Here is a 14,099-nt window from a genome sequence, read left to right as displayed (position 1 = left end):
CTCCCATTCTGGTTGTCTTTCATTTTGTTTATGGTTACCTTTGCTGTACGAAAGTTTTTTCTTGTAATTTATTTTTTAATTGAAGGATAATTACAGAATTTTGTTGGTTTCCACCAAACATCAACATGAATCAGCCATATGTTCCCCCCCTCTTGAACCTCCCTCCCATCTCCCCCCTCATCCCACCCTTCTAGGTTGTTACAGACCCCCTGTTCCAGTTTCCTGAGTCATACAGCAAATTCCCATTGGCTATATATTTTACATATGGTAATGTAAGTTTCCATGTTATTGTCTCTATACATCCCACCCTCTTCTTCCTCCCCCTGCCTCCATGTTCATAAGTCTGTTCTCTATGTCTGTGTCTCCATCACTGCCCTGCAAATAATTTCATCAGTACCAAGACCTAAATATAAGACCAGAAACTATGAAACTCTTAGAGGAAAACATTGGCAGAACACTCAATGACATAAATCAAAGCAAGATCCTCTAGGACCCACCACCTAGAGTAATGGAAATGAAAACAAAAATAAATAAGTGGGACCTAATTAAACTTAAAAGCTTTTGCACAACAAAGGAAACTGTAAACAAGATGAAAAGACAACCCACAGAATGGGAGAAAATAATAGCAAATGAAACAACTGACAAAAGATTAATTTCCAAAATATATAAGCAGTTCATACAAGCCAATAACAGAAAAACAAACAACCCAATCAAAAAGTGGGAAAAGAACCTTAACAGACATTTCTCCAAAGACACACAGATGGCTAACAAACACATGAAAAGATGCTCAACATCACTCATTATTAGAGAAATGCTAATCAAAACTACAATGAGATATCACCTCATACAGGTCAGAATGGCCATTATTAAAAAGTCTACAAACAGTATATCCTGGAGAGGGTGTGGAGAAAACCGAACTCTCTCGCACTGTTGGTGGGAATGTAAATTGATATAGCCACCATGGAAGAAGGTACGGAGATTCCTAAAAAAAAAAAAAAAAAACACTAGGAAAAAACCCATCATTAGTTAGTTCAGTCGCTCAGTCGTGTCCGACTCTTTGTGACCCCATGGACTGCAGCATGCCAGGCCTCCCTGTTCACCACCAACTCCCAGAGTTTACTCCAACTCACATCCATTGAGTCGGTGATGCCATCCAATGATCTCATCCTCTGTCGTCCCCTTCTCCTCCCGCCTTCAATCTTTCCCAGAATCAGGGTCTTTTCAAATGATTCAGCTCTTCTCATCAGGTGGCCAAAGTACTGGAGTTTCAGTTTCAGTCCTTCCAGTGAATATTCAGGACTGATTTCCTTTAGGATGGACTGGTTGGATCTCCTTGTAGTGCAAGGGACTCTCAAGAGTCTTTTCAACATCACAGTTCAAAAGCATCAATTCTTCCGTACTCAACTTTCTTTATAGTCCAACTCTCACATCCCTACATGACTAATGGGAAAACCATAGCCTTAACTAGATGGACCTTTGTTGGCAAAGTAATGTCTCTGCTTTTGAATATGCTGTCTAGGTTGATCATAACTTTTCTTCCAAGGAGTAAGCGTCTTTTAATTTCAAGGCTGCAGTCACCATCTGCAGTAATACTGGAGCTCAAAAAAATAAAGTCTGCCACAGTTTCCACTGATTCTCCATCTATTTGCCATGAAGTGATGGGACCAGATGCCATGGTCTTTGTTTTCAGAAAGTTGAGCTTTAAGCCAACTTTTTCACTCTCCACTTTCACTTCCATCAAGAGGCTTTTTAGTTCCTCTTCACTTTCTGCCATAAGGGTGGTGTCATCTGCATATCTGAGGTTATTGATATTTCTCCCGGCAATCTTGATTTCAGCTTGTGCTTCATCCAGCCCAGTATTTCGTGTGATGTACTCTGTATATAAGTTAAATAAGCACAGTGACAATATACAGCCTCGACGTACTCTTTTTCCTATTTGGAACCAGTCTGTTGTTCCATGTCCAGTTCTAACTGTTGCTTCCTGACCTGCATACAGCTTCCTCAAGAGGCAGATCAGGTGGTCTAGTATTCCCATCTCTTTCAGAATTTTCCACAGTTTATTGTGATTCACACAGTCAAAGGCTTTGGCATAGTCAATAAAGCAGAAATAGATGATTTTCTGGAACTCTCTTGCTTTTTCGATGATCCAGCAGATCTTGGCAATTTGATCTCTGGTTCCTCTGCCTTTTCTAAAACCAGTTTGAACATCTGGAAGTTCACAGTTCATGCATTGTTGAAGCCTGGCTTGGAGAATTTTGAGCATTACTTTACTAGCATGTGAGATGAGTGCAATTGTGCAGTAGTGTGAGCATTCTTTGGCATTGCCTTTCTTTGGGATTGGAATGAAAATGTACCTTTTCCAGTCCTGTGGCCACTGCTGAGTTTTCCAAATTTGCTGGCATATTGAGTGCAGCACTTTCACAGCATCATCTTTAGGATTTGAAATAGCTAAACTGGAATTCCATCACCTCCACTAGCTTTGTTTGTAGTGATGCTTCCTAAGGCCCACTTGACTTTGCATCCCAGGATGTCTGGCTCTAGGTCAGTGATCACACCATCGTGATTATCTGGGTCGTGAAGACCTTTTTTGTACAGTTCTTCTGTGTATTCTTGCCACCTCTTCTTAATATCTTCTGCTTCTGTTAGGTCCATACCATTTCTGTCCTTTACTGAGCCCATATAACCCATCAACCAACTCCTAGGCATATACTTTAAGGAAAACAAAATTGAAAAAAACACATGTACCCCAATGTTCACTGCAGCACTATTTACAATAGCTAGAACATGGAAGCAACCTAGATGTCCATCGACAGATGAATGGATAAAGAAGCTGTGGTACATATATACAATGGAATATTACTCAGCCATAAAAAGGTATGCATTTGAGTCAGTTCTAATGAGGTAGATGAACCTAGAGCCTATTATACAGAGTGAAGTAAGTCGGAAAGAGAAAGATAAATATTGTATATTAATGTACATGGAATGTAGAGAGACGATACTGATGAAAGTATTTGCAGGGAAGCAATGGAAACACAGACATAGTGTTTTTTTTTTTTTAATTCTTTTAACTGAAGGAAAATTGCTTTACAGATATGCAAAGCTTTCAAATTCAATTAAGTCCCATTTGTTTATTTTTGTTTTTATTTTCATTACTTAAAGAGATGGGTCAAAAAAGATCTTGCTGTGTAACTTAGAGTGTTCTGCCTATATTTTCCTATAAGAGTTTCACAGTGTCCAGCCTTACATTTAGGTCTTTAAGCTATTTTGAGTTTATTTTTGTGCATGGTGTTATGGAGTATTCTAATTTCATTCTTTTACATGGAGCAGTAGAGTTTTGCTAGCACCACTTACTGAAAAAACTGTCTTTTCTCCACTGTATAATCTTGCCTCCTTTGTCACAGGTTACTTGACCATTGGTGCATGAGTTTTTCTCTGCACTTTCTATTCTGTTCCATTGATCTATATTTCTGTTTTTGTACCAGTACCATACTGCCTTGATTACTGTAGCTTTGATTATTTGCAAAGCAGAAATAGAGACACAGATGTAGAGAACAAACTTATCAATACCAACTGGGGAAGGGAGGGTGGGAGAAAGTGGGAGACTGGGATTGACATTTATACACTACTATGTACAAAAGTAGGAAGTCAAGAAACACCTGGAGTAACAGGTAAATTTGGCCTTGGAATATGGAATGAAGCAGGGCAAAGACTAATAGAGTTTTGCCCAGAAAATGCAATGATCATAACAAACACCCTCTTCCAACAACACAAGAGAAGACTCTACACATGGACATCACCAGATGGTCAACACCAAAATCACACTGATTATATTCTTTGCAGCCAAAGATGGAGAAGCTCTATACAGTCAGCAAAAACAAGACCAGGAGATGACTATGGCTTAGATCATGAACTCCTTATTGCCAAATTCAGACTTAAATTGAAGAAAGTAGAGAAAACCACTAGACCATTCAGGTATGACCTAAATCAAATCCCTTATGATCATACAGTGGAAGTGAGAAATAGATTTAAGGCCCTAGATCTGATAGAGTGCCCGATGAACTATGGAATGAGGTTCGTGACACTGTGCAGGACACAGGGATCAAGACCATCCCCGTGGAAAAGAAATGCAAAAAAGCAAAATGGCTGTCTGGGGAGGCCTTACAAATAGCTGTGAAAAGAAGAGAAGCGAAAAGCAAAGGAGCAAAGGAAAGATATAAGCATCTGAATGCAGAGTTCCAAAGAATAGCAAGAGACAAGAATGCCTTCTTCAGCAATCAATGCAAAGAAATAGAGGTAAACAACAGAACGGGAAAGACTACAGATCTCTTCAAGAAAATCAGAGATACCAAAGGAACATTTCATGCAAAGATGGGCACAATAAAGGACAGAAATGGTATGGACCTAACAGAAGCAGAAGATATTAAGAAGATGTGGCAAGAATACACAGAAGAACTGTACAAAAAAGATCTTCACGACCCAGATAATCACGATGGTGTGATCACTGACCTAGAGCCAGACATCCTGGAATGTGAAGTCAAGTGGGCCTTAGAAAGCATCACTACGAACAAAGCTAGTGGAGGTGATGGAATTCCAGTTGAGCTATTTCAAATCCTGGAAGATGATGCTGTGAAAGTGCTGCACTCAATATGCCAGCAAATTTGGAAAACTCAGCAGTGGCCACAGGACTGGAAAAGGTACATTTTCATTCTAATCCCAAAGAAAGGCAATGGTAAAGAATGCTCAAACTACCGCACGATTGCACTCATTTCACACGCTAGTAAAGTAATGCTCAAAATTCTCCAAGCCAGGCTTCAGCAATACGTGAACCGTGAACTTCCAGATGTTCAAGCTGGTTTTAGAACAGGCAGAGGAACCAGAGATCAAATTGCCAAGATCTGCTGGATCATCGAAAAAGCAAGAGAGTTCCAGGAAAACATTTCTTTCTGCTTTATTGACTATGCCAAAGCCTTTGACTCTGTGGATCACAAGAAACTGTGGAAAATTCTGAAAGAGATGGGAATACCAGACCACCTGACCTGCCTCTTGAGAAATCTGTATGCAGGTCAGGAAGTAACAATCACAACTGGACATGGAACAACAGACTGGTTCCAAATAGGAAAAGAAGTACGTCAAGGCTATATATTGTCACCCTGCTTATTTAACTTATATGCAGAGTACATCATGAGAAATGCTGGACTGGAAGAAACACAAGCTGGAATCAAGATTGCCGGGAGAAATATCAATCACCTCAGATATGCAGATGACACCACCCTTATGGCAGAAAGTGAAGAGGAACTCAAAAAGCCTCTTGATGAAAGTGAAAGTAGAAAGTGAAAAAGTTGGCTTAAAGCTCAACATTCAGAAAACGAAGATCATGGCATCTGGTCCCATCACTTCATGGGAAATAGATGGGGAAACAGTGGAAACAGTGTCAGACTTTATTTTGGGGGGGCTCCAAAATCACTGCAGATGGTGACTGCAGCCATGAAATTAAAAGACGCTTACTCCTTGGAAGGAAAGTTATGACCAACCTAGATAGCATATTCAAAAGCAGAGGCATTACTTTGCCAAAAAAGGTTCGTCTAGTCAAGGCTATGGTTTTTCCTGTGGTCATGTATGGATGTGAGAGTTGGACTGTGAAGAAGGCTGAGCACCAAAGAATTGATGCCTTTGAACTGTGGTGTTGGAGAAGACTCTTGAGAGTCCCTTGGACTGCAAGGAGATCCAACCAGTCCATTCTGAAGGAGATCAGCCCTGGGATTTCTTTGGAAGGAACGATGCTAAAGCTGAAACTCCAGTACTTTGGCCACCTCATGCGAAGTGTTGACTCATTGGAAAAGACTCTGATGCTGGGAGGGATTGGGGGCAGGAGGAGAAGGGGACGACAGAGGATGATATGGCTGGATGGCATCACCGACTTGATGGACGTGAGTTTGAGTGAACTCCAGGAGATGGTGATGGACAGGGAGGCCTGGCGTGCTGCGATTCATGGTGTCGCAAAGAGTTGGACACGACTGAGCGACTGAACTGAACTGATGTACAAAATAGATAATTAATGAGAACCTACTATGTAGCACAGGCAACTCTACTCAATGCTCTGTGGTGACCTAAATAGGAAGAAAAACTAAAAAAAAAAGGGGGATATAAGTATATGTATAACTGACTCATTTTGTGGTACAGTAGAAACTAGCACAACATTGTAAAGCAATTATACTCCAACAAAAAGTTTTTAAAAAGAATGTGAATTCTACACACAGTTAAATTCCTTTTACTGTTTCCTAATAGCTAAAAAAACCAGCACTTATGCAATCTGAACCATGCACAAATCTAAACATCAAGGCTTAAAATGCCTCAAATGCACATAGCTCTTCAGAATTTATAATAAATGTTCATAGACAGTATCTTGCTTTAGCCTCCTTGGAGTTTCATGAGATATTATGAACTTACTCATTTTACAAATAATAAAGCTGAAGCACAGAGATGCTAAGCATCTTTCCCTAAGATTACTCTGGATCCTGCTCTCTCCCTCCAAATTTCAGAAGAAAAAAAAGAAAAAAAGATTTTGCTTATGCCCAGGTTTACTATACCACCCAGGCTTTTCTGAGTAACGAAATAAAATCAGGTATTGATACTGTCATATAGTCATATATGAATACTGAATGCCATGACCTCTCCAAGTTTTATAAAAATTGTGAAATCTGATGAAAGCAAAGGAATCCTCATCCCATAAAAAGACATGTGCAAATGTTCATAGTAGCATTATTCATATTAGCCAAAAAATGGAAACCAAACCACCCAAATGTCCATCACCTGATGAATGGATACACAAAATGTGGTATATCCATAATAGTGAAATATTACTTAGTCAAAAAAGAAATAGTGTACTGATAGAAGATGGGTAAAGCTTGAAAACACTAGGCTAAATAAAAGAAACTAGTCACAAAAGGCCACATGTTGTATGATTCCATTTACATGAAATGTCCAGAATAGGCACACCAGTAGAGACAAAGTAGTTTAGTGATTGTCTAGGGCTCTTGGTAGGTTGGAGGGAAATGGGGAGTGACTGCTCATGGGTATGGGCTTTCTTACTGAGGTGATAAAAACGTTCTAAAATTTAATGTGGTGATGGTTACAAAGCAATGAACACACTTTAAATCCATTGGATTGTACACTTTAAAAGGTGTACTGTGTGTACATAAATATAGCTCAATAAAGATGTTATTTTTAAAAAATTACAAACAGACATACAAATAACATTTGCCAGATAATTTCTGAAGGTTTGCTAAAGCCCTGAAGCCCATCTACAGGTGCAACACAAGGTCCAAGACACAAGGTCAGTAACTCTTGCTCTATAGAAACAAGAATCATCCTATTTTCTTTTTTACAGATAAGTTTTATTTCAGTTCCCACTACCACAACTGCCAAATCTATGCCTCCTACTTTTTAAGATCACTACTTTATTAGTTCACAAGACCACAATTTTCAACACTGATTAATTAAAAACCCTTAAATAGTACTTTCACAAATATAACTTTAAGAGCTACAAAGAACTTTTAGTAATTGAGTGACAATTGCTTGAAAGACATAGCTGGAATTCAAACATATAAAAGATAAAATTTCTGCCCTCAAGTAGCTTAAAATTGAATAAGTGAGATAAAAGTAAAACAACAGCATACAAAACAGATGGTGAATCTTGCATTAAAAAGGAAAGATTAGCAAGGAAGAATGATTGAAGGAAAGCTTCTTGGCAGAGGTAGACATTTAATGTTGAAGAATAGGTAGGATTTGAACACACAGAGGAAAAGTAAAGAGAATTCCAGGTGCGAGCAGAAGTTGGGATGTTGTTTCAGAACTGTTCCTAGGAACCATGAAGAAGGGCCTTAATGTCCATCTAAGTATCCTGACTTTATTTGGTAGGCTCAGAGAAACCAAAGAAGGCTGCTGAGTAGGGCAGTTAGTTAATCAAAGCAGTATATTAAGAAGATTAATTGTTCAGTAATTCGGGGGAACATGTAGAAGAAAGAAAAACTGGAGACAAGGAAACAATTTGGGAATCTGTTAAACGTTATGAAGTGAAAGAGCTACGCTATCTGCCCTGTATCTGTTCAACGTAGTAAACCCATAACCCAGAAATTGTTGCTGCCCACGTGAAGAGGCACAGAGCAGATAGCACGTTCACCTGATTCGAATGACTGAGGAATCAGTCATTCAGTCATTCGAACGAATGAATGAGGAATCAGTCATTCGAATGACTGAGGAATGACTCGAGATAAAGAGGAAACCGAAGGTTACCTAAAATGCTTCCTCCCTACACAAAGCGACGTTAAGCACCAGTACTGGGAAAGAGAGTAGAAGGCCTGTGTCACGTGACACCGCCCCTCAAAGAAAAGATCCCAACAGACCAGCTTCCCAACGCCAAGAACCTTAGCCAATTTCACTTCCAATCCCTGCCCACCCCCGCGAGACCCTCCACCTCCCCTACCCCTTCCGCTCTGGCTTACTTGTCCCTGATGATAGTCTGCAGCTCCCGGATCTGATCATTCATTGGCAGAAGCTTAAGCTGGGCCCCGATCTGCCGGGAGATTTCGCAGTCCCCTAGGAGGGAATCGCTGGCTGGAGCGTCATAGTTGCCAGTGCCACCGTTGTTTTCTGAGTTGAAGGTGGCGCCGCCGGAGGCCTGAGGGTCCAGCTCAGCCGGTACGCTAGAATGGGCGTGCCCGCTGAGGAGAGTCAGCGTGGCCGCGGAATCGCTGTTTCCCCCAGCGTGGGCCAGGATCAGGTCTCCAGCTTGCTGCGGCTCAGGGTTTTGGGTCGAGGCAGAGTTTACTTGCTGATTGTGACAGGGCATGGAGTCCGGACACCGTAACTCCGTGGCCATACACCAGGCCCCGGGCTGCCCCCGCAGCTACCGATCCCTACGGATAAAGAAGAGCAGGGAGAAACGGACAAAGCTCCTGTGCTCTCCCAGACGTCCCGCCTCCTAGCAACCTCTAACCCCCCTCTGCCCTCTCACCCCCTGGCTTCCGCCGCTTCCCTTTTACGCTATGTCAAGGCCCCGCCCACACCAGACGTAAGGGCCCGCTTAAACACATGATTGGCTTTGCTCCCTGCCGCTCTGCAGCTCACCACTCGTTAACCCTTTGCGTTACCCTGGCTGCTTGACAGAACCTGACAGACGGGTGAGGCTAGGGATGCTTGGTTCTCGGGTCTTCCAGGAGCCCATAGGGATGCCATGCAGAATTTAAGTGAGTGATAGAACCAGGAAAGAACTAGGAGTGGAGGGTGATAAAATGGTGATACACAGAGGCCCACGTTTTCAGAATTTGTGTCTTGCCAGAAAAGTTAAACTTAAGGAACTACTGTAATCTACTGGGCTTCCCTCACGGCGCAGACAGTAAAGCGTCTGCCTGCAATGCGGGAGACCCGAGTTCAATTCCTGGGTCGGGAAGATCCCCTGGAGAAGGAAATGGCAATCCACTCCAGCACTTTTGCCTGGAAAATACCATAGGCGGAGGAGCCTGATAGGCTACAGTCCATGGGGTCCCAAAGAGTCGGACACGACTGAGTAATTTCACTTTCACTTTCACTTTCAATCTACTGTAAGCTTGCCTGTGTGACACCAAAAGGACATTAAAAGCCTAGCAGCCAGCTGAAGAGCCGGCCCTCTACTAGACTGTTCTACCAGCTGAAGCTTCCCAAGCGTGCTTGGCTGCTGGAGCTTTCCTTTATCTCTATTGGTTGAGCCCTACACTGTACAGTTACCATGGGAATTCTAACAGCATTTCAGGTCCACTACCGCTTTGTTTCTTTTAAATATCTGGAAAGACTTTTTTTAGTGTGCAGTCTCAGTATAAAGGCTTGAGGTAACGTCTAGGGCAGTACTTTTCAACACTTTTGTGTGTTAGAACAATTGTAAAGTTTGTTCAAATGCAGGTTGTTATGACTTACCTTTAAAATTCTGATTCAGTAGATCTGAGGTGGGACCCAAGAATCTTTATTTTTCACATGTAACCCAGAAATTCTGGTTTTTTTTTAAAGCAGTACTTTTTGAGAGCAGGTGACTTACTGACTCCCTTTTTGAAGAGCCTGAAAGTAAGTAACCTACTAATTCTACTAAAAAATTACTGAGCAGTATTTAACAAGTTCCCTTCGGTCTCTGGACTTGACTTTGCCCGCCTATAAGTGAGATGCATTAACTATTTGACCCCTAAATGTTCTTCCAATTTTGACATTCTATAATTCTATTTTGCCCTCCAAAAACCAATTCTTAAAATTCCTTGTTCCACACAGTAGCATAACCAACACGTGCAGAGATTCAAGCAAATATGATTAATGGTTAACAGGAATATCGAGGCCTTTGATAAGACTTGAGTCTTGATCTGGCTCTCTTTTCCATTTTTTCTTTGTTTGGTTGTTCTTTCCGTATTGGTATTAATGGTATTTTTCACCTTTTTTGTCTCCCATTTTCTCTGCTTTGTGTCTGACCCTCTAAGTCAGTACACTATTGGTTGTAATTATAGACAGCTTAAGTTTGATTGGATGAAAAAAATTGCAGCCCTGTACTATATAATCCCATTCCTTTTTGAAAGTCTGTGCATCTTTTTTCCTAGCACAGAGTATGACTCAAAGGATCTCTGGGTTTAAAAACTGAATCTGCTAACTTGAAGTGGGCAGGAGCAATTAAATGGCTACTTTGCCAATGAGTACTCTAAAGGAAAACATGGAAATATACTGTTTTTATTACTGATAATTTAAACAGAATACAGTGAGACATCGACCCAAACTGTACTGAAGTCATTTTGTTTAGTGTCGCATTAGGCAAATGACTTTGTTCTCAGTCCCACAGAATATGAATTACAGCAGTACAACCACCAGTGTTCTTGTGTTTTCACTCTTAGGAAACAGCCATTCGTATACTTACCTGTACTAACCAATAATCATTAGCAAATCTATTTACCTAGTCAGTTTAATTATTCAAGATGCTATTGAAGTAAAATTCACTAATGATTTATGAGAACACCTTTAATTTGGTGGTTTATAATCAATAAAGGGCTTCTATACATTCTCTTTTAATTCTCAAAAAAAAGTTTGAGGATTATCAAGCCTCATTTATAGATGATATCTATGTAATTCTTTTTCTTAAAGTGATTTCTCCAAAGTCACACAAAATAGAGTAGAGCCAAGACAGGAACCTCAGTCTTTTCAACTTAAATCCAGTCTTTTTTTACACACACCTACAGATTCATGAAATCATTCCATTAACAAATAGTGGTTGAGTCCTTACTATTTTCCAGGAATGTTTCTAGGTGCTGGAATAGATACAAAGAAAAATGGATGAATATCTTAGAATTCTCTGTGGTTGTAGAGGTCATAGACGTAGTGGGTAGTATGGATCTTTGAAAACCAAAGGACAATAATAAGCAGCAAAGAAGCCTACACCAAAGATACTAACAGCAAAATTGACAGACGTGAATATAGTGCTTTTGTTTCCCACTTTTTGATGGAAATACAAAGCCAGATAAAGAAAAAGCAGAAAATGTCTCCTGTAATAATTGAGATGACTGTAAACTTCATTTTAGGTTTTGAGTTATAAATTTGAGATGAGCTCTAAAAAGTATGGGAAGCAATAAACCAACCGCATGTATCAGTAGACTTCCTTCACATGCATCTACATAGTGTTGTTCAGTCACCCAATTATGTCAGACTCTTTGAAACTGCATGGACTGCAGCATACCAAGCCTCCTTATCCCTCACCATCTCCCAAAGTTTGCCCAAGGTCATGTCCAATGCATCAGTGATGCCATCCAACCATCTTATCCTCTGATGCCCTTCTCCTTCTGCCCTCAATCTTTCCCAGCATCAGGGATTTTTCCAACGTGTCTGCTGTTCACATCAGATGACCAAAATACTGAAGTTTCAGCTTCAGCATCAGTCCTTCCAACAAGTATTCAGGGTTGATTTCCCTTAAGGTTGACTCATATGATCTCCTTGCTGTCCTAGGGACTTTCAGGAGTCTTCTCCAGCACCACAGTTCAAAGGCATCAATTCTTCTGGCACTCCACTTAACGGTCCAGCTCTCACAACCATACATGACCACTGGGAAGACCATAGCCTTGACTATATGCACCTTTGTCAGCAGAGTAATGTCTCTGCTTTTCAATACACTGTCTAGGTTTGTCATAGCTTTCCTGACAAGAAGCAAACATCCTTCTGATTTCACAGCTGCAGTCACCATCTGCAGTTTTTAGAGCCCAAGAAGAGGAAATCTGTCACTATTTCACCTTTTCCCCCTCTATTTGCCATGAAGTAATGGGGCAGGATGCCATGATCTTGTTTTGTTTTTTTTTAATATTTAGTTTTAAGCCAGCTTTTTCACTCTCCTCCTTCACCCTCATCAAGAAGTTCTTTAGTTTTTTCTGCCATTAGAGTGATATCATCCACATATCTGTGATTGTTGATGTTTCTACCACCTATCTTGATCCCAGCTTATAGCATCCAGCCCAGCATTTCTCATGATGTGCTCAGCATATAGATTAAACACGGTGACAGCAGACAGCCTGGTTATACTACATTCTCAATCTTGAACCAATCAGTTGTTCCATACAGGGTTCTTACTGTTTCTTCTTGACTGGTTTCTCAGGAGACAGGTAAGATGGTCTGATATTCCCATCCCTTTAAGAGCTTTCCACAGTTTATTATGATCCACAGTCAAAGGCTCTGGCATAGTCAGTGAAACAGAGGTAGATATTTTTTTCTAGAATTCCCTAGATTTCTCTATAATCCAGCGAATGTTGGCAATTTGATCTCTGGTTCTTCTTCCTTTTCTAAACTCACCTTGGACATCTGGACATTCTTGGTTCACATAATGCTGAAGCCTAGCATGCAAGATTTTAAACATGACCTTACTAACATGGGAGATGAATGCAATTGGTCCAATAGTTAGCACATTCTTTAGTACTACCCTTCTTGGCAGTTGGGATGAGGATTGACCTTTTCTAGTCCTGTGGCTACTGCTGGGTCTTCTGTATTTGCTGACATATTGAATGCAACACCTTGATGGCATCATCCTTTAGGATTTTGAATAGTTCTACTGGAATCCCATTGCATCCACTAGCTTTATTAACAGCAGTGCTTCCTAATGCCCAGTTGACTTCTCTCTCCAGAATGTCTGGCTCTGGGTGGCTGACCACACCATTGTAGTAATCCAGTTCATTTAGATCTTTTTTTGTACAGTTCTTTCGTGTATTCTTTCCATCTCTTCTTGATCTCTTCAGCATTGACTAGTCTCTACCATATTTGTCCTTTATTGTGCCCATCTTTAAGCAAAATATTCCCTTGATATCTCCAATTTTCCTGAAAAGATCTCTAGTCTTTCCCCTTCTGTTGTTTTCTTCTAGTTTTATACACTGTTCATTGAAGAAGTCCTTCTTGTTTCTCTATGCTGTTCTTTGGCAATCTGCATTTAGTTGAGCATACCTTTTCCTTCCTCCCTTGCTTTTCGCTTCTCTTCTTTCTTTAGCTATTTGTAAGGCCTCTTCAGATAACCACTTTGTCTTGCTCTTCATTTTCTTTGGGATGGTTTTGTTCGCAGCCTCCTGTACAAAATTATGAACCTCAGTCCATAGTTCTTCGGGCACACTGTTTACAAGTTCTAATCCTGTGAATATATTCATTACCTCTACTGCATATTCATAGGGGATTTGATTAAAGTCATACCTGGCTGGCCTAGTGGTTTCCATGTTTTCTTCAGTTTAAGTGTGAATTTTGCTAAGAGAAACTGATGATCTGAGCCACAGTCAACTCCAGGTCTTGTTTTTTTGCTTACTGTATACAGCTTCTCCATCTTCAGCTACAAAGAATGTAATCAGTTTGATTTTGGTATTGACTGTTTGGTGATGTCCATGTATAAAGTCATCTCTTGTGTTGCTGGAAAAGGGTATTTGATATGACCAGTGCATTCTCTTGGCAGAATTCAGTTAGCCATTGCCCTGCTTCATTTTGTTCTCCAAGGCCAATCTTGCCTGTCACTCCAGGTATCTCTTGACTTCCTATTTTTGCAGTCTGATTCTCAATGATAAATAGAACATCTCTTTTTGATG

General features: G+C 40.6%; 1 protein-coding gene across 1 annotated transcript in view; it reads right to left on the bottom strand.

The window, feature by feature from the left end:
- UPRT (uracil phosphoribosyltransferase homolog) overlaps nucleotides 1–9,015 on the bottom strand; it is a 30,199-nt gene extending 21,184 nt beyond the window's left edge. The window contains exon 1 of the mRNA XM_027534249.1: nucleotides 8,502–9,015. Coding sequence (XP_027390050.1) covers nucleotides 8,502–8,878 — 377 coding nt within the window. The 5' untranslated portion in view covers nucleotides 8,879–9,015. The remainder of the gene's footprint in view (nucleotides 1–8,501) is intronic.
- Between the last annotated feature and the right edge of the window lie 5,084 nt (nucleotides 9,016–14,099).

Source organism: Bos indicus x Bos taurus, chromosome X (genome assembly GCF_003369695.1).
Source record: "Bos indicus x Bos taurus breed Angus x Brahman F1 hybrid chromosome X, Bos_hybrid_MaternalHap_v2.0, whole genome shotgun sequence".
Classification (NCBI taxonomy): domain Eukaryota; kingdom Metazoa; phylum Chordata; class Mammalia; order Artiodactyla; family Bovidae; genus Bos; species Bos indicus x Bos taurus.
The sequence above is the reverse complement of the archived record's forward strand: the minus strand, read 5'-3'. Positions and strand labels throughout refer to the sequence as shown.